The 21,207-nt window shown below is 43.7% G+C and overlaps 1 protein-coding gene across 1 annotated transcript in view; it reads left to right on the forward strand.

The window, feature by feature from the left end:
• The window catches only part of NR1D2 (nuclear receptor subfamily 1 group D member 2), a 64,147-nt gene that overhangs the window by 32,852 nt on the left and 10,088 nt on the right, over window positions 1-21,207 (forward strand). Inside the window, exons 4-6 of the mRNA XM_082259786.1 lie at window positions 3,602-3,746; window positions 5,681-6,327; window positions 8,277-8,462. Coding sequence (XP_082115912.1) covers window positions 3,602-3,746; window positions 5,681-6,327; window positions 8,277-8,462 — 978 coding nt within the window. The remainder of the gene's footprint in view (window positions 1-3,601; window positions 3,747-5,680; window positions 6,328-8,276; window positions 8,463-21,207) is intronic.

Below are 21,207 nucleotides of genomic sequence, written 5' to 3' on the forward strand. Positions count from 1 at the left end.
CTCGGTCTAATAACGCCTTTTTGCCTCTCCCCGACCTGTGGAAGAGCATCCAGTTAGCCCCAATACGTACTGCTTGTCTTTTCAGTCCACTCCTCTACAGCACCGTTGCAATGCCACATACGAAGAAAGAATTCAATAGTGCTTATACCCTTAAAAGCATATTTTTATTAAAAAACAATAGTATAGGTATAGGTACTCACACTTTGCCGGTGCTTCCAGCGCACCAGTCTAAACATACAATATATCCTCCAACAGCAGTTTCATTTGTGCCTGCAAGCCGTCAGTCTACACTCCTGGGAGCAGGTTATAATTCTATTCCCAATAGAATATCCCCCTGATGAAGACATGTGACCCTGTGTTGACACGCATAGGGGAGGGGCAAGGACAGTGATGGCACCCGGCGGCTAGGCAGAACCTGCTCCCAGGAGTGTAGACTGAGGGCTTGTGGGCGTGAATGAAACTGCTGATGGTGGATATTTTGTATGTTTAGACTGGTGCGCTGTGAGTACCCATACTATTGTTTTTAATAAAGATATGCTTTTAAGGGTATAAGCACTATTGAATTCTTTCTTCGTATGTGGCATTGCAATGGTGCTGTGGAGGAGTGGAGTGAGAAGACAAGCAGTACGTATTGGGGCTAACTGCATGCTCATCCCTAGGCCGGGGAGAGGCAAAATGGCATTATTAGATCAAGCTTAGTTGTGAGGTCACATCAATTTGAGGTGAGAACCCAACTATAAGGGGGGAAGCACTCATTGTGGTGGCACATGGATGTGTTCATTGAACTGCACAAAAGGAGAAGGAAGAGTGAGCACCCTATACAACGTGGATGTCGGTGGCAGGAAGGATCATCACAATATATTCACATAAAATTTGCATGGTTGTGGACTGTTTTTAAAGAAGCATCTGATTATATCTCAAGTATTAATAATTCATATGTTATCTATAGTATAGCACACACTTGTTACAAACAACTGAGGTTTTAGCAGCTGTTGTTATTCATTAATATTTTAATCTTTTATATATTATTTAGCACAGCACTAAGGTTTGCTTTATTATGGTGATTCCTATGCTGTTAAAACCTAGAAGATCTACCATCATACTTGGAAGATGTACATATTGCGTGGTGTGAAACTCTTGGGGTTCATCCTCGCTCTTTTTCGGTGGCTCCAATCTTGACCTTCCTTCAAGGGGGGGGTTGAGCAGAAACTGGCCTTGAGTACTTTCAAGGGTCAGGTGTGGGCCTTAGTGGTCTTCTTTCAACAGCCCTTGGCCATATACTCCCTGGTACGTACTTTTCTTCAGGGAGTTAGACACTTGATCCCTCCAGAGCGGTCTCTGTTGCCGCCTTGGGACCTCAATTTGGTACTCTGTCATTCAGAAGCCTGCTTTTGAGAATCTTCGGGAGATTCCCCTGCTTACGCTGTCCAAGAAGGTGGCTTTTTTGGTGGCTGTCACCTCTGCCTGCAGGGTGTCGAAATTGGCGGCGTTATTCTGTCGTTCACCTTACTTGGTGGTTTTTCGCCTCTTTCAGTCATTCCTTCCTCAGGTTGTCTCTGATTTTCATTTGAATGAAGACATTGTGTTGCCTTCCCTGTGTGGCAGGCCGAAACATCCAAAGGAAATTGCTTTGCATGCCTTGAATGTGTTTTGGGGTGTACCTGGTAGCTAGAGAGTCTTTTAGGAAGTCAGACTCATGGATGGGCCTCTGAAAGGGTTGTCGGCTTCCTCTGCAACCGTTTCCAGATGGATCAGACAGAGAGTGGTTCAGGTCTATTCCAAACAGGGTCAGGGTCCTCTTTTCTCTGTCAAGATGCATTCTTCTCAGGTGCTCAGCGCCTCCTGGGCCTTCCGTCATCCGGCATCAGTGACGCAGGTTTGCAAGGTGGCCACCTGGTAATCGGTGCACACTTTTCACAAAGTTCTATAAAGTGGATGTTTTGGCATCTGCGAATGTTTCCTTTGGCCGCAAGGTTTTTGCAGGCAGCTGTTTAGAGGACCTGGTCCTTTTTTGAGGGTGTATTTTTTTTTTTTTTTTCACGTGAGCTCCAGTTTTGGTTGAGCTACTGTATACCTGGTTGGCTATAGTTAGCCTTGGGAGTTTCTTTTTCGCTGTTCTCACCCCTCAAGTTTAACTCTGCTTTGGGACGTCCCAATGGTTAAGATCAGGAGCTGTGTCCGTCAATGAACGAAAGAGAAAATGGGATTTTTGACTTACCGTAAAATTAATTTCTCTGATGTTCATTTACGGACACAGCACCCACCCCTCTGTGGAGTTGTAATTCTTCTGACACTGCTTGTAACAAAACTGAGTACCTATAGCAGAGAGAGGGAGTATACCCCCCCTAGGACTGCCAATAGGCTTAGTCAGACTTTTTTTTCTGCCTAGGGTCCTGCTCTTGTAGCGGGCAGTGTAACCCAAGAATATCAGGAGCTGTGTCCATCAACGAACATCAGAGAAATAGATTTTACGATAAGTCAAAAATCACATTTTTTGCTTGCACATGATTGGATGATCGAAATCAGCAGCTCTTCCCCCCTCATTTTAGATCTTCCACCCCCCTCGTTTCAGATCATCTCCCTCATTTTCAGATCTCTCCCCCCTCATTTTCAGATCTCTCCCCCCTCATTTTCAGATCTTTCCCCCCCTCATTTTCAGATCTTTCCCCCCCTCATTTTCAGATCTTTCCCCCCCTCATTTTCAGATCTTTCCCCCCCTCATTTTCAGATCTTTCCCCCCCCTCATTTTCAGATCTTTCCCCCCCTCATTTTCAGATCTTTCCCCCCCTCATTTTCAGATCTTTCCCCCCCTCATTTTCAGATCTCCCCCCCCCCCATTTTCAAATCCCCCCCCCCTAATTTTCAGATCTTTCCCCCCTCATTTTCAGATCCCCCCCCCCCCCCATCATTTTCAGATCTTCCCCGCAGCTCTACAGCGACTGCACTTCCAAGTGCACTTGCAGTGCACAGTGGATTTGCCTTTAGTAAATCAACCCCAATGTCTTTAAACCAGTCAGTCTGAAACAGTGGTTTATCCAGAGGTTGCTGGTGTTCCTTAAGCTGTGACTAGTTTACATCCCATTTGATGGTGTCTTTATAGTTGCAGGGCCAGTGCCAATGATCTTTTTAGTTGTCTTTACGTGTGGCATTTTGACCACCACTGTAAGGGGGCATTTTTCATACTGACCCAAATGAATTGCTCCATGAGACCTGAAAATTATTTAAGGGTTCCTCTGGGAACTGTAAAGTGTTTGATAAAGGCCATTACCAACTCTAGTAATGTCGATCCCATTGATGGCAAAAGCAATTTGTGAGGAACCTGGTAGTTGTATATGGAGATGATCGGGGGTTATTACCTACATGATTGGCATTTGTATCGATGACTCCAGTGCAGAATTCTAATAATTATATTTTGATTTATTATTTAATCTAATTGAGGATCAAGAGAATTATTTTTCTTTAATGTATCCTGTTATCTCTCAGATCTTTCTTTGCCAGATAATTCTGCATTCTGACTTCCTTTACAATAAATGATGCACACATGCACTCGGGTATATTTATATATTTATCTATTGGTTAAGGGGTTGTTGTGTGTTTGTAGGGCTTTTTCAGAAGAAGCATACAACAAAACATCCAGTACAAAAAGTGCCTCAAGAATGAGAGCTGTTCTATCATGAGGATGAACCGAAATCGCTGCCAGCAATGCCGCTTCAAGAAATGTTTGTCTGTCGGCATGTCCAGGGATGGTATGTGAAAAGCCTTACACATTTATCATTGCTGGAAGTGAACTGGCCAATGGGCCTTTGGGGTGAGATTCTCAAAGGGGTAACCGTGTCTGTGTTCTATCATTTACATTCTCAATGAAAGCAGCTACAGGTTGAAAAGCAGTTTATTTCAACAGTAAATAAATTATCTCATATTCTTGTTTTCTTTTAAATAAAACTTGTCACTTTGCCCCTTCAGGTCAAATTTACAGGTTTTCTTGATAGTTCACATTGCCGCTCTCCATCTCTCTGTTAACCTGCTGGAGCCCGGTGTCTAATACCTGTATAAGCTTCATGTCAACCTGTGTTTGAGGGTCAATTACCTTCTTCCCTCTACAGCTTTATATGATGTTCAGACCTGACAATTGGCCACAGATCACTACATCCTGGTCAGAAAAGAAGGTCACATGCTCCCTTATATGCAGATGTTCTGTTTCCATGGCTTACAACAGGTAAACGGAGTAGTAGGGAAGCTCAGCTTGTGCTGATGACATTAGTTTGACACACTTCTGAGGTCGATCAGAATTCAATGACAGGTGTGTTTTAACCTGTATTTGACCTCCTTCTGACCTGCAATTGATCTGCTTCGATTGGTTTTGCATACCCATTTGCTTGTATAGATATGCAAGACTCGTTTGTAGCAAGAAAAAGCCTGTCAACACACGCCCTTAGACATGTCACTTAAATGGACAAAGTGACAAGTTTTATTTTTTAAAACCAAAAGGTCTCTATTAAAAAAAAAAAAGTTTAACACCGAGATAAGGGTTTTTATTTCAACCGAGATAAGGATTTTTATTTCAACCATGTGATTATTATTTTCATTGAACTCAACTAAAAAATACCATCAATTAAAAAAAAAACTAAGTATTTTTATCCTGATATATTCATTTTTTTTAAAATAAACCTTAAAGTGGAAGTAAACCCTCCTGTCATATTTTAATGCAAAAAAAACCTATATAGCACAATTTTTTGGTAATGTATAAAAGATGATGTTATGTCAAGTAAATGGATACCTAACGTATTTCACGGTTTAAAATTGCGCATGCTTGTGGCATGACGCCAAACTACAGTACTTTAAAAAAAAAAAAATAAAATCTCCATAGGCAACTTTTTATAGATTTTTAGAGTTTAGAATTATTGCAATTGCTGTAACGTTTGCAGCGATAACTCATATGTGTGGTGCAAATGCTGTTTACTTATGCGGGCACAACCTGAGTATGCGTTCACTGTCCCTTTTTTTTTTTTGATCACTTTTATTCCTATCACAAGAAATTTAAACATCCCTTGTGATAGAAATAAGGCATAACAGGTCCTCTTTATGGAGACACCTGGGCTGTAAGAGACCCCAGATCTCTCCTCTGCCCCAAAATTCTGGTCTCCCAGGACCATAGAGATGGGCAGAGAACATCTGGTCCACGGCCAGCGCTATGATAATCAGGCGGCATCGCCAGGTTGGGTACCGGGCTCCCCAATCACATGAGAAAGCCTGGCGAGGCGCCGGTGGGAGGGGCAATCCAGTGGATAATTAGCCGCTAGGATGGCTTTTATGTTACAGGGAATCGCTGGCTGAAAAAAAAAAAATAAAATACCAGGATGATGCCTGTAACTGCAGGAATCATCCTGGTACAACCACTGAAAGTCCAGCATATCCTACAGGTGGTAAGTGGTTAAGTTCTGAGAAAATTTGAGTAAGGAATTGTTATGGGCAACATTTCCACTTCCTGATTGCTTTCCTTCACTTGTTCATAAATAGCCCCCCCTCCCCCCTCCCAAGTTTGCTGTCTCTGAATACCTCTCTGATGCATCATTTTCAAAGACCGAATCATGGCGGTTCCTTAATTGGTTATTTGTCAGAGATGTTAGTGAATTATGATTATCTATCTTTAATTTCTCTTCTTACTGTCTTTCTTTGTCAGCTGTTCGTTTTGGTCGCATCCCAAAGCGTGAAAAACAAAGAATGCTGATGGAAATGCAGTCTGCCATGAACACTATGATGAACAGTCAGTTTGGTAGCTCGGGACCTCAAGAAGCACTGCCAGATTACCAAGCTTCACCATCAGTTTTGCCACCTGTGCCCCATCCTGTTCAAGAAAACATAGACAGCAAGGTTCAGCAATATCCTGAAAAAAGCCCCACGCCACAGTCATCTTCACTTTATCCAGCTCCTCCATCTTCAGACATTAGTAAAGAGGATGTCATTGGTACAGTAACTAGAGCTCACAGAGAGACCTTCATGTACAATCAGGAGACTTCTGAATTTAAAGGCAAAGCCAGCCACCACAGGGTAGAAAGAATGAATAATGTCAAATACAGTAACAATAATCAGTTCAATAACTTTGCCCGCTGTCCTGTTGGTGAAAGCCAGAACTACATGAATGGACAACATAGGAACAAAAACATGGGTTGTCCCTATGCCCATGCTGTTTACTACTCCAATGAACAGAACATTACCATTTCCAATAGCTATTCCCACAAGGAGTTTAGTAAAACACCCACGATTGACGTATCTCAGGCTGAGCGCATGAATGGCTATCCGAGCAATAGAGGAAGCAGAATGTATTTGGTACAAACTTTTTTTGGTTTATCTTCTGTTTGAAAGTACTCGCAGACACTTTGGGTTTCCACTGTGAAAATATTGTACAAACAACTCAAAAAAATACTCATTAGTGCTTGACATATGAACCATTTTTGGTGTGAACCTGGCTGACTCTGGGCTTGTTTTTCTTTTTATACAGAGAACAAATTGAAATTGGGCAAATTCTAGAATCCAGCATGATCGAATTCCTGTTACTTGACAATATTTATCCAATGTCTGTGGGTACTTTTAATTTCTGATGTGTTTCTGCATCTCTTGTTTTAAAGGTACTGTAATCTCAAATAGATCTAAAGTGTCAACGCTAATCTCCATGTTTTTCATTTAAGTAGTTCATTGGGACTTCTGTGTGCGCAGCATGAACTGTATGTAGCCATAACTACCAACAGTATACAGCAGTGGTCTCCGAATGTGGTCCTTTGCTTACCTTTATCCGGCCCTTGGGGTGTTAGTCCTCCTACAGAGACCAACGATAGATCACTTTTTCCCCCTCTGACGCTACCAGTAGTGGCATAATTCATGCAGCTGACACCAACAATAGGGCACTATTCTTCCCACTGACACCAATGATGAGGCACTATTCCTCCCACTGATACCAACAATGGGGCACTATTCCTCCCACTGATACCAACAATGGGGCACTATTCCTCCCACTGATACCAACAATGGGGCACTATTCCTCCCACTGATACCAACAATGGGGCACTATTCCTCCCACTGATACCAACAATGGGGCACTATTCCTCCCACTGATACCAACAATGGGGCACTATTCCTCCCACTGATACCAACAATGGGGCACTATTCCTCCCACTGATACCAACAATGGGGCACTATTCCTCCCACTGATACCAACAATGGGGCACTATTCCTCCCACTGATACCAACAATGGGGCACTATTCCTCCCACTGATACCAACAATGGGGCACTATTCCTCCCACTGATACCAACAATGGGGCACTATTCCTCCCACTGATACCAACAATGGGGCACTATTCCTCCCACTGATACCAACAATGGGGCACTATTCCTCCCACTGATACCAACAATGGGGCACTATTCCTCCCACTGACACCAACAATGGGGCACTATTCCTCCCACTGACACCAACAATGGGGCACTATTCCTCCCACTGACACCAACAATGGGGCACTATTCCTCCCACTGACACCAACAATGGGGCACTATTCCTCCCACTGACACCAACAATGGGGCACTATTCCTCCCACTGATACCAACAATGGGGCACTATTCCTCCCACTGATACCAACAATGGGGCACTATTCTTCCAACTGACACCAACAATAGGGCACTATTATTCCCACTTACACAATTAATGGGTTACTGTTCCTCCCACTGCCATATATGATGGAGCAAAATTTATAGACGATCATCACAAGGCGTTCTTTGAATGGAGGAGTGTAGAATAAATGACAGGACTGCTCTTCTGTCACAGAATGCCTTGCATGGAAAATAATACTAAGACTTTTGTGATAGGGACTTTAATACATCAGGTTTTCTGTAGGAGAGACCGCAAAATAGTCTACAGTGGGTGTATCTGGAAATCTCTCTCCTGCATTATACGGGTAAGAAAGAGGTTACCAGATCACCCGAATATTCCCAAAAGGGAGTGGAGTGTGCTTTCACACTACAGCAACCCATGGAAACTGAAGCCCTGAGCGGGGTACTGCATTCATGTATGCATCTCAAGGCTTAATTTTCACTCCTGACTGAATTTGTACCGTCAACGTGTGACACTGTATTTAAATACACTGGTCTTCATATGTGTTTTTTTTTTTTTATACCTGTGTAATTTGTTATGGGGGTTGTTTTAAAATGCAGTATTGGGGGGGGCCATCAACAATATAGAGTTTATGTTGCTGGTGCTTGTATACTTACTAGGTTTTACACTTTGCAGGTTTGTCCAATGAGCATGTCTCCTTACATGGACCCAAATAAATCTGGACCTCAAATCTGGGAAGAATTCTCCATGAGTTTTACCCCGGCTGTAAAAGAAGTTGTGGAATTTGCTAAGCGCATTCCAGGATTTAAGGACCTTTCACAGTACGATCAAGTCAACTTGCTGAAAGCTGGAACATTTGAGGTGAGATTTTATGGTGACAAGTTCAGGCTTGGAAGTAGCTTGAAACTCATAGGACATACCACCTATGCTTTTTTCTGTTTAAATCTTTGCTTAGGGCAATTCAGCAACTTAATACTGACACTACAGTCATCTCTTTAGAATAGGGCAGCACAGGGGTTAAGTGGTTAGTACTTCCGCCTGGTAGCACTGAGGTCGGCGGGTTGAATCCCAATCACGGCACTACCGGCTCGAGATTGCATGTTGTTCTTGTGCCTGCGTGGGTTTTCTTCCGGGGACTCTAGCTTCCTCACATGCTCAAAAGACATGCTGGTAGGTTAATTGGCCCTGGTATGTGTATTTATGAAATATATATAGTAAAGTGATGTGTAAGTCGACAGTGCTATATAAGGCAAGAGGAGAACTTTTATAAGATACAGGGAATTAGCAATGTAATTATAAGTAGAGTCACTGAGCCTGAACAGACCATAGGAGATCATATGAGCCCAAGACTACACTCAGGTGCCTCCTAGTTCTGCTAACCAATGTCAGAGTTACCAATCTAGGCCTGATTGCCCTACAGTGCATTAACATTGCTATGGGTTAGTGCTACCTGAGTTGTGGTCTCCTTTGGCACTCATGCTTGATTTTGTTGTTCTAACACTTCACTTCAGAAACTGGTAAGGAAAGGTGGATGGAACCAAAGAAAAATAAGTTAGAGTACCAACATCCCTGTAAAAATATATAGGGAAGATATGTGGAATGTGGGACTTTTAACGGTACTCAAAGACTTTCACAGACATCGCCAATACAGACGATATTTTTCTTTTTTTTTTTTAAATGAATTGTACTTTATTTTCATACAAATTCATAAACGAGATTCATCAAAAATATTTTTTGTCTTATGAGGCTGTGAATATACAGTAATATTTATTATACTTCAATTAGTATAAAACTAATGAAGAAAAAGACATACATGTAATACTAGTTCATGTTTTATATAAACATAAGTCGCGCTGAGTGATGTGAACAAATCAATGTCCAAAATAAATCAAGTCCTAGTGTGAAGATAAATCCTAATGGCAATGGATAATCTTCAAATTGATGTGACTACTAAGATCCACACTTTAGGAATCCAGAAACTTATAGGTGATGCGCTTACCGAACAAACAATAAGTGGTTGCAGAAATAAATCACGAGAAGTGGACTTGATTGTAGAAACACATGTGATGAACTCCCAAGAAATGAAGTCCTAGAGTCATGGAAGAAAAGAAACCGCCATAGCATAATACCATAACAATATGTATTATTCCTTAAGACACCCTAAAAGTGCACCATGCAGGAGGTGTGTAAATCCATCACCAGTTGTGAATATACAGTAATATTTATTATACTTCAATTACTATAAAACTAGTGAAGAAAAAGACATACATGTAATACTAGTTCATGTTTTATACATTGCAGTTTAATATACTGTAATTTGTTTGTACATAAACCACAAAGACAATTCAATGCAGAAAAATAAAAAAGCAGGGATAGCCATGCCTGAAGATGTGATTGGCGTTCAATTCCAAGGCACATATACCAGCGGCAGGAGGGCCCCACCGAATGGGTCTCCCGCAGAGGGGATATCCAGTCCCCAAAAAAGATAACTCAAAGGAGTTAAAAACCTATCAAAATATGGGTATTTGTGGGTATTTATAGGTGTCTAAACCTATGTTCTAAAGACAAAATTATATATATATCACAAAGTCCCATATACCTGACGTGCCAAAGGTGTCCCTGATAGTAAAGCATAAATCTCATCAAAGAAATCCCCAAATTGATCAAAAAATGCAAGATAATGAATTGCCAGAGTAATATAGGCAAAGATATGTGTGGATGTTTATAGAAACTACACAAAAAGCAAAAATTTGCATAAGGGTAAGTAAAGCGAATATCTGCCTGAAAAAGGAGATTAGAAAACATTTCCAATTAGTAACAATACAAAAGGGGAGAGATAGATAAGACAGTAATCCAAAAAGTCCAAAGAGATATCTTTTACCTTCAAGACTCAGGGAACATACACTGGCGCGCAGGGAGTGTAAGGAGACATTGAAGAGGATATGACTGGAGCTCCAATATATACCCCCTCCACCCCGCTGACGTGATAATGTCAGAGCGGGATGCGGACGTCAAGCTGGAAGGTCCGCACCTGCACACCAGCGTTTCCGAAGATGCCGGCCGCAATGTTGATACTTCCGCCCGGTTTGTAAACACCGCCCAACAGGGAGGGGGCCCACAAAGCTCCACATCCATTGGATACTGGGGCAGATGTTTGTGTGGGGAAGGCATTTATAAGAAGCATAGAGACAAATGAAGGTCCCACAAGAGGAGGCGGCACCCGGGGTGTAATCCAGTCCGATCGAGGAGGATGAGTCCTCCAAAGTAGGAAAAGGAGCAACCTGGGACTTCTCGGGCATCCGTATGGGGACCCCAAACAAAGTGGCGGGTGTCCAGCACTGCCACTGGACAAGTGCCAGAAACAAGGGAAAAGATCTGCAAAATAGATGAAGTGATTGTGTATTGATTACACAATCGCAAATGAAAAGTGAATGAGCCTCTGCACTGAATCTGGTTAGTTGCAATCATTATAAGGAAAAAATTAAACAAACACACACAAACAAAATGAATATACACAGTGAGTGAATGAACAGTTGCTCACACAAATAATATTATTGAATACTTTAATATATTGTATATTTAAAAAAAATAAATAATTTAAACGGAATAGTCCAAATAAATGTATACACAAAGAGAAATATATTAAATAACAACCTAAATAAGCATGAATAATATGTAACGCTTACATAAACGGCAAAGAGACTGGGGGGGGGGGGGGGGTGAATGAAGAGGGGGAGAGAGAGAAGAGGCAAGAACAATGAGAGAACAAAAAGAAGGCAAAGAGGGAAAAGCATATAGTTATAGAAATGGTTTATAGCTAACTCCTTCATTTAAACCTGGGTGGCTTGAAGAGAATAGATCCATTGGGTTTCAATTTGGAGAAGTTTTTTTGTCAATATCTCCTCCTCTCTCATGCATTGGGACATGATCCAAAGCAAAGAATCCCATATGGCTAAGATCACTGATGGTATAGGCCCATGTGCCTACTAACAGGTGTCTCCATTTTTTTTTAGCTTTAATCAGGGCAATATGGTCCCTAATTCTAATAAAATAGGGCATTTTTTTTTTCCCAATATAAAATGCATAGGCATAGGTTTTCCCAATATAAAATGCATTACATTTGCATTTCATGATGTATACAACACCTACCGTTTGACATGTAACTCTGTACTTATCACTCCACATAGAGTTGTTAGGTAATAATATACTCTGACCCGCTAAAATTTGAGAACAGTAATTACACTTTCCACGGGCAAAAGTTCCCTTTTGTGATATTCTTACTAGGAACAGTCACAGAGTAGTGACTTCTCACTAGACTATCTTTTAACGACTTAGAACGTTTATAAGTAATTTCTGGATATGATTTGATGTGTTTATGAATTTTAGAATCTGAAGTTAGTAAGTACCAGTATTTGTTGTAAATTGCACATATTTTTTGATGCTGTCTATTGTATCTTGTTATAACTCTGGTACTTGCAGATTTCTTTTGATTGTTGTTTTTTGTAAATAAGCGAGGATCTAGTTTGGTCTTTGGCCCTGTTAAATGCCTTTTTAAGGCTGGTTTTAATATAGCCTCTGTTTAGAAGTCGTTTTTGCAGGGTGCCTGCCTCCCTGCGAAAATCCGAATCTAACGTACAATTGCGTTTAAGTCTGAGAAACTGACTGAAAGGAATACTTTTTATTAACTGGGCTGGGTGTGAGCTAGCGGCATGCAAAATTGTATTTCCCGCAGAGGGTTTTCTATGAAGTGTGAAGCGCAGAAGACCCTTGTCGTCAACAAAAATTTCCACATCCAAAAATGTTATTCTCTGCTGATAATAGTTGAACGTAAATTTTAGATTGTAATCATTGGACTCCAAACTATTCAAAAATGCAACAAGACCTATTTTTGATCCTGCCCAAATCAAGAGAATATCATCAATATACCGATGCCATGATATTATTATATGGCTCAGTAATCCCCCAGTAATCCCCTATCGGTATCTTCCGAAAACAGATGGCACTCCCATCCCCCCAGGTACAGATTCGCATATGAGGGGGCACAACGGGCCCCCATTGCGACTCCCTGTACCTGGACACATTATGTGTCAAAACAAATTCCAACATCTGCATAACAAAGTCATACTTCCAGGACTCATTGCCACTTCATTTCAGAAGTGATGCACATTCTTAACTGCTAACTCAATTCTGCCAACTTCAGCTTTCACTCTCCGCTCACCACTGTCATTTTGTAAACAGAGAAGCCTTCTGTGTTTACAAGGGAGAGCTTTGCTCAGTGGCTCTTGGATGTAACAAATCCCTTACACGCACAGACGGTGGGGGCAGATTGCCAGAGAGAATGATCTCCCTGCAAGGCACGCCCTGCCTACATAGGTAGGGACTAGAGCTGGGCCAATTAGAGAGAGATATGCAAGGAATCTTTAGGGGGATTGGAGTTGCACATCCCTGAACCCTGCACTCCTGTATGTAGCGCACCCCTGAACCCTGCACTCTGTACATAGTGCACCCCTAAACTCTGTGTTCTGTATGTTACGCACTCCTTAACCCTGCACTCCGTATGTAGCGCACCCCAGATACAACCAGCCCTTTGAGAGCAACTATACTGCTAATGCGGGCCTCAATAAAATTGAGTTTGACACCCCTGCTCTAAAATGTGCTGCCTCAGTGTCTAGTTTTCATATTGATTGGTAGAGTTCCAACCTACCACACCGTACTATAACAGAGATGCATAGACTCTGAGTTACATAATAAATAAAGACAGGGAAAATGTATTTGCTATACCCCTGAACTTCCTACCCCTATTGCAACTGTGAAGTTACTTTGTTTGGACACTATGTTTATAGATAAAATACTTTGTCTGCTTTCTCTCCCATGATGTTTCAGAGATCATCACCTAATAAAATTAACTTCTTAGTGAAACAATCTGTGAGTTGCTAATTGGTTTATCTTTGCACTGGCATAGAGCAGTTCTTATTTTCCATCAAAGAGTTCAACCACCTGTCATGTTGCACACTTCATGTTTCCCGGTAGTTCAAAAGCATGATTTGTGTGAAGTAAGGAAGCTTGCATGAATCAGCACTGAGATATTCAGTGAAGAATCAAACTTTATTTACTTCTGTAAATCTACATTTACTGGCCTGAATGGCAATTATTCGTTTGCTTAAAACAGCTGTTGATACTCTTTGCAGTAGCAGTAATTAAACCTTGTTCACAAACTACATCTGCAACACCTCAAATAAAAAAAAAAAATCATACCATGGCTTCTTGTGCTGGCTGAAATAATCCCTGCTCTGGAAATGCTTTTTCTCTTTCGTTCTCTGAAAGACACAGCTTTAATTCTTCAGACCAGTGCGTTTTAATGCTGTCTTTCTTCAGGAGTAGGACTAGGCGGTTACGCCCCTGTGTCAGTCCCAGAGGGTATACCATCACTTCCTGCTAGAAGACTCCAGTTTTTTTTTTTTTTTTTGCCTAGTCAGGAGTAAGGACCTGGCTCTCTGCTGGGATCTGCAGTTCTCTGATTTTTTTTTTTTTCCTATTTAAATGGAATTTTTAACTTTTTTCTTTGTAGTTCACGCAGGAACAGAAAATATAATCAACAGCCAGACTAGGCGAGGCACTGGATATCCTAATTCCTTACGGTCTTCCCAGTCTGGCCTTCAAGCGTGACCCAAATATTAGTGTGGTGAGTAGTGCCCCCCACCTTTCATGCAGAATTGCTTGGGTGATCGCGCCCCCCCCCCCCGGGATGGTAGGCCCCTCCTGTGTCCTTCCTCCCCCTTGTGTTTACTCCCTTCTCCTTTACGAGGTCCCCCCCTGAGTAGGTGCCCTCATCTGTCCCTTGTTCCCCCCGATCCCTTTTTGGGGGCATGGGTGAATTTGAATAGGGGGGCTGCATGGTGCTGGGCCAGAGGAGCGGTGGGAGATGCCGCTCTCAGCCCCCTGTAGAGGGTGTCCGTGTTTGCATGCTGTGGGGGGGTCCCCTCCTGGGGTCTGTGAAATTTTCACTGGGGTCCAGGGTCCCATGCAGCACCACATGTGCCCCCATTTTGCCATGGATTCTGTATTCCGGGCTTCGGTGGCCAAGTTGGTGTAGTCCAGCGGCCATATTTTTGGTTTCCCCATTGAGTTTCAATGGCGTCCATTTAAATTTCCTTTGGTTACAGCTCCTGTGCTGTCCAAACTTTCTGTTTCAGCGGTGGTGATTAGGCGCGTGCTGTGGCTTAAGAATTGGTCTGCAGAACAAGCCTCTAAAAAAGCTTCCATTGATCTGCCCTTTCAAGGCGATTGCCTGTTTTGGGGCTTCCCTGGATGACATCATTAAGGGTATCACCGGGGGGGGGGGGGGGGGGGAGGGCAGTGTACCTTCCTGCCATAGTCTAGGAAAGGGAAGGAGCTTCGCCGCAGATGGGGGCCCTCCTTTTTGGCACATAGAAAATTATTTTGTGCTTCTGGGATGGAGAATAAGGGAAATGGATCTTTCAAATCCTCCCCTGGAAGTTCCAAGTATCCTTGGTCTGGTATCCCTAGAGCTAGCTTCTCCGGACCTGAAGACAAGGTATGAAGGTCAGTTCTCACCCATTATTTAGGTGGGGGCTCATCTTTGTTGGTTTCCAGCCTCGTGGACTTCCTTCAGGAGCGTCAAGGGGATCCACTAAGTGATTCTTTTGGGGGTACCCAGAAAGGGGGACAAAGCTTGTCCTTTTCAGGTTTTTTTAGGTCCGGAGTCTCCTTATGCGGATTTAATTCCTGAAAAGATTCATGTGCTGTCCGAACTGCCTAAGGTCCCCCCTATCCCTCTTAAGGGAATTGATTTACCTAGGTCTGATTCTAATTCTGACCAGGGTGGTCTTTCCTCTGGACAAACATCAGGAACCACAGGCCGTGATTCACTGGCTTCTGTCAGTTAGTTCTCTCTTCCATTTTGCATACAGGTTCTGAGTCTGGTGGTATCCACCTTCAAGACAGTTCTGTTTGCACAGTCCTACATGCAGCTCCTTTAGCAGGTTTGGCTTCACAGGAGGATACCGAGGTTCGTGGTGAGATCACGGGTTCCTCTGGAAGGTGAGAAAAAACACAAAGGGTAGTGTTCTAATGGGCTCAAGGGGGTTCACTGGACTATAGTGGACACCTCATCAATAATAAATTGCAGACCTCAATGGGTTACCTTAGTCTGAATGGTGACCGTTGGCATATAAGCATAAATATCAAAAGAGGACAGGAGGTTGGGAGACCGTGAGAATACAGATAACAACTGTTACTCACTATCCCAACCGCCAACTAAGGGCACCACAGACGTGTTTATGGTTAAAAGATATAGATTTATTAGGCACGTATGCCTTAGATAGTAAATTCAAGACAGAAACAGACAATGGGGCTGTGAACCATGGTGCTATAGAAACAACAAAAAATTAAAATCAAAGACAATAAGGCACCCATGAATATAATATCATACCATTCAATCATTAACACTGGAACCCTGCGAATACCAGCATACCTTGTAGGCTGGATGATTCACAAGGTGCAGTGTGAGGACCTCATATGTTGTGGAGTACCCCTCTTGCGATCAAAAAGAACGGATCTGGCTGGAATTCACCAAAATAATGGACTCAATATAAAAATTATATACTTCTTAAAGGAATGTTATAGGTATAGAGGAATTCCAACCTTCCAACCTGCAATTAACTGCCGAATAATTATCCAAAGTAAGTTCGCTGCCTGCTGTGGGTGACCACACACATTAGAAGATGTTTGAAAAAAGTAAACTTGATGGTCTGCGAGGAATTCACAGTTGGATCATCAAACAAGGAAAGTCCTTGATATTGGGAACAGATGAAAATCGCAGAGATCACTTAATGAAATTTAAGGTGGGTCTCAAGTGGACAGTCGATGTAAGTGAGGTAAATAGTTAATGCAGATGAAGATAAACCGTCCGTGTAGATGAAATCAACAGATCATAGGTTTACCTTTACATACACTTCTTTATGTGCCGGTGTGTTGATCATGTAGAGGGGGAGGATGGATGACGGTATTTTGCGGCACGGTCCCCCAGGTTCCATTAGCCTCTAGTAGTCACTCAACCCATCGGCGTTCTAACCCTCCATGTGGCTAAACCGGCGGCTGCGGAGGTTGGCTTCCGGGTCAGAGGTATCCTCCCGTTCGTCACTTCCTGTAGAGCCTTTAGCCGGACGCCTTCACGGGGAACAGCCTGGGGAGCGATAAGTGTTGGATCCTGTGCTTGGGACTCGGTTGAAGCTAGTGCATGGGTGCTCAGTGCACAGTGCTGGACGCTGACGCGTTTCACCAACCAAGTTGGTTTCCTCAGACCTCACTCTGGAAGGTGTCCAAGGGCCACGGTAAGGCCAGCATCATCCTCGGCTCAGGCTTCTTCCGTAATTCCTGCGTGGAATCAAGGGCGAGGATCTACCAATCAGTCTGGTGGCCATAAATGTTCTTTGGGGGCTCCCTCTCAGAAGACCAGTTGTCCCAAGGGCTGATCTACCATCCTACTTTAAAGTCGCTGGTTTTAATGGCTTAGCTATTAAAAGCCAGGTACTGAGGGATAGAGGTCTGTTTGGATCAGTGATTCCTACTATGGTGAAGGTGAGGGAGTCGTCTTCCAGCAAGATATACCATCATACATGGAAAGCGTACATTTCTTGGTATAAGTTGACTGGCGGTCATCCTGGATCCTTTTCTGTGGCTCGGATCTTAAGCTTTCTTCAACAGGGCATTGATCCGAAGTTGGCCTTGAGTACCCTCAAGGGCCAGATGTCTGCACTGGCTGTCTTCATCAGTGACCCCCTAGCCACGCACTCTTTAGTTTGTACATTCATTCAGGGGGTTCGACATGTGGCTCCACCTGGTCTCTTGCCGCCATGGGATTTAAATTTCGTACTTTCGGTTCTCCAGAAACCTCCATTTGAGAATATTCAGGGGATTCCCTTGCCTACGTTATCCCAGAAGGTGACATTCTTGGTGGCTTTTACCTTGGCCTGTCGTTGCATACCTTCACTAAAATCTATAAGGTAGATACTTTGGCATCTGTAGATGCTTCTTTGGGCCGCAAAGTTTTACAGGCTGCTGTTTAAGAGGGGCTGTTCCCTCTCGAGGGGTGTTTTTCTTTCATTAGTCAACATTAGGGTTTGAAATTCATTGATTCTGGGAAATAAGAAATTAGGTCATACCAGTTTCATATTTTAACTGGACTTATTTTACTGTCTCAATGTTGGTAAATGAACAATCAGATTTTAATACCTGTGAAGAACGAAAATATGACCCCCTCTGTGGGTATCTCTACATCTTATTTAGGGCAATCAACCACCACATGCTGATAACTCATCTTTTACATACAGGAACCTTTAGGCCTCTTGCAACCTATAGTGCCATTTTTCTATTTACCACTGGAATTACCGTCTGTGGAAATTTTCTTGAAGTTTGGTTGCTCTGAATGACCTGCATATGTCAGAGGGAAGAGGTAAACACTTAAAGATAGAAGAGTAGTTAGTATCTAACGACCAGTATTCCCTGCCAGGGATATCGCATTCCTCATTACTATATAGACCTAGGGATAAAATGATGTTAGAACCTATCTCTCTTCATTCAGTGTATCCCTCTTATCTTTGGCAACCTGGCAATTTACAAATTCTGTGGCCCTTGGTTGGCCACTGGATTGGACCCTAAAGATGAATTATTAGGGCCCTGGGCTGCAAGGAGCCTTTGTATTAGATTAGAGCTTTGATTTACCCGAGCTGTGATTTAACTCAGTGACCTGTCAGAATCAGGTTGGAAGTTTACCTCTGGCTCGCAATGATTGCATCACAATCACTGATCACAATCAGAACCACTGGTTCCATTCCAAAGTGATGGTCTGGGCCCTTGTGAGACTTTGTTTTCCCTGGGGTTTTGGAGAACTCTAGGATGTGTTAGATCCCTGTTTAGTTGTAAGGATCCCCGGTTTTGAGGGTTCCTAGTGGAGTTTCTGCTTTCCAGAGGAACCGTGGGTCTTTGGATGTACACAATTATTCCTAAACCTAGGACCCTGTTACCTTTCAGGATAATTAGTGAGTGACCTCTGCTCCTGACTCTCATCACAGATCAGCGGGTGCTGGCATCTGCTTATTGGCTTCTGCTGTGACTAATTACAGCAGAAGTGGCGTGCCGGTGGCGCATGTGCCGCCTACACTCAGAAGAGCAGTATGACCTGAATATGCGTGATTCTCCACAGAGCGGGCATCCTGTAGCAGTAGAGCTGCTATGGGACAGTCGAAATCTGGTTAATGTAGGCAAATAATGCCTCTTAGAACAGGGATTTAAACTCTACTAGGTCGTATGTACTATTGATGACCGTCAAAATGTGTGTGTGTGTGTGTGTGTGTGTGTGTGTGCGTGTGCGTAATATATACAGTGGGTACGGAAAGTATTCAGACCCCCTTAAATTTTTCACTCTTTGTTATATTGCAGCCATTTGCTAAAATCATTTAAGTTCATTCTTCTTCCTCATGAATGTACACATAGCACCCCATACTGACAGAAAAACACAGAATTGTTGACATTGTTGCAGATTTATTAAAAAAGAAAAACTGAAATATCACATGGTCCTAAGTATTCAGACCCTTTGCTCAGTATTTAGTAGAAGCCCCCTTTTGATCTAATACAGCCAGGAGTCTTTTTGGGAAAGATGCAACAAGTCTTTCACACCTGGATTTGGGGATCCTCTGCCATTCCTCCTTGCAGATCCTCTCCAGTTCTGTCAGGTTGGATGGTAAACGTTGGTGGACAGCCATTTTTAGGTCTCTCCAGAGATGCTCAATTGGGTTTAAGTCAGGGCTCTGGCTGGGCCATTCAAGAACAGTCACGGAGTTGTTGTGAAGCCACTCCTTCGTTATTTTAGCTGTGTGCTTAGGGTCATTGTCTTGTTGGAAGGTAAACCTTCGGCCCAGTCTGAGGTCCAGAGCACTCTGGAGAAGGTTTTTGTCCAGGATATCCCTGTACTTGGCCGCATTCATCTTTCCCTCGATTGCAACCAGTCGTCCTGTCCCTGCAGCTGAAAAACACCCCCACAGCATGATGCTGCCACCACCATGCTTCACTGTTGGGACTGTATTGGACAGGTGATGAGCAGTGCCTGGTTTTCTCCACACATACCGCTTAGAATTAAGGCCAAAAAGTTGATTACTTCTATCAAGGAAACACTGCATCTGCAGGATGAACCATGTCCTCCTGCTTTGATGTCCTCTTATGGGACGAAAAGGAAACGCAAATCAGCGCAGGTTTTTTCCCTGCCCTGCGGAATTTCAGTGCGCTGTTGATGAGCAATGGCGCAATTTAAAAAAGCCCTTTACTGTGCCAAGTAAGTTCAAGCTGCGTTATCCATTTACACCCACCACTGATGAGCGTTGGTGTGTGCCGCCTCAGGTGGATCACGCGGTGGCAGTTTTGAATAAATCTACTGCGATTCCTGCTGAGGATACCCCGGTGTTCCGGGACCCTACGGACAGGAGATTGGAGTCTCTGGCCCGTCATTATACGGTTGCTGGTTCTATGCTGAAGCCTATTTTTGCTTCCATTATGGCAGCCCAAGCTATTGCGGATTGGACGCAGGTGCTCAGGCGCACCCTGGTGGCTGACTCTGCTCCGCCGACAACGTTGGCTATGGTAGATCAAATTCATCAGGGTGTCATGTATTTGTGCGATGCGGACTTGGATTTAGTCCCTTTGGCTGCACGCCTCTCCAGTGTCGCGGTGTTGAACCGTCGCCTGATATCGCTGAAATGTTGGTCGGTTGACCAATCTTCTCGCAAGACTCTAGCTAATCTTCCCTACGCGGGATCTCGCCTTTTTGGCGAGTCTTTGGATTCTCTGATAAAGGGAATTTCCGGGGGTAAGAGCTTTCTCTTGCCCCATACTCACAAGACTAAGTTTGTTCGCGGTAAGAAGAATACCTCGTTCAGGCCCTCTCAGGGGTCCTTTCGTGCCTTTCGGTCGCAATACAAGGGCAAGGGCCAAGGCTCCCAGAAGAAGCCGTGGGCAGGTAAGCAGAAGTCCGGCCAGTCCGGGCCCGCTGCCCATACCAATTCGACCTGAAGGGACGCCCTCACCCGGTTCTGGGGTGGGGGGACGTTTGCTCGGTTTTCTTCAACCCTGGCTGGCCCGCATTCGGGACAGGTGGCTTCAGGAAATCGTTCGATCTGGATACAAGATCGAGTTTCTCTCTCGGCCGGCGAGCAGATTTTTTCCCTCAAATCTTCAGCTGTCTCCGGGGCGTTTGCAGGATCTGCACCTGGCGGTGCGGGATCTGCGGACCCAGGGAGTGGTGGTTCCGGTGCCTCATCGGGACAGATTTCGGGGGTTCTACTCCAATCTGTTCACTGTGCCCAGAAAGGAGGGCAAAGTGCGTCCGATTCTGGACTTGAAAGCTCTGAACCGCTTTGTGCGGGTTCGCAAGTTCCGCATGGAATCCCTGCGCTCAGTGGTGGCTGCCCTGGTTCCGGGGGAATTCATGGCCTCCATCGATCTGAAGGATGCGTACCTTCACATCCCCATTTTCGAGGGTCACCAGAAGTACCTTCGATTCGCCATTGCGGAGGATCATTACCAAGTCGTGGCG

Source organism: Pelophylax lessonae, assembly GCF_965119305.1.
Source record: "Pelophylax lessonae genome assembly, chromosome: 5".
Taxonomy (NCBI): Eukaryota; Metazoa; Chordata; class Amphibia; order Anura; family Ranidae; genus Pelophylax; species Pelophylax lessonae.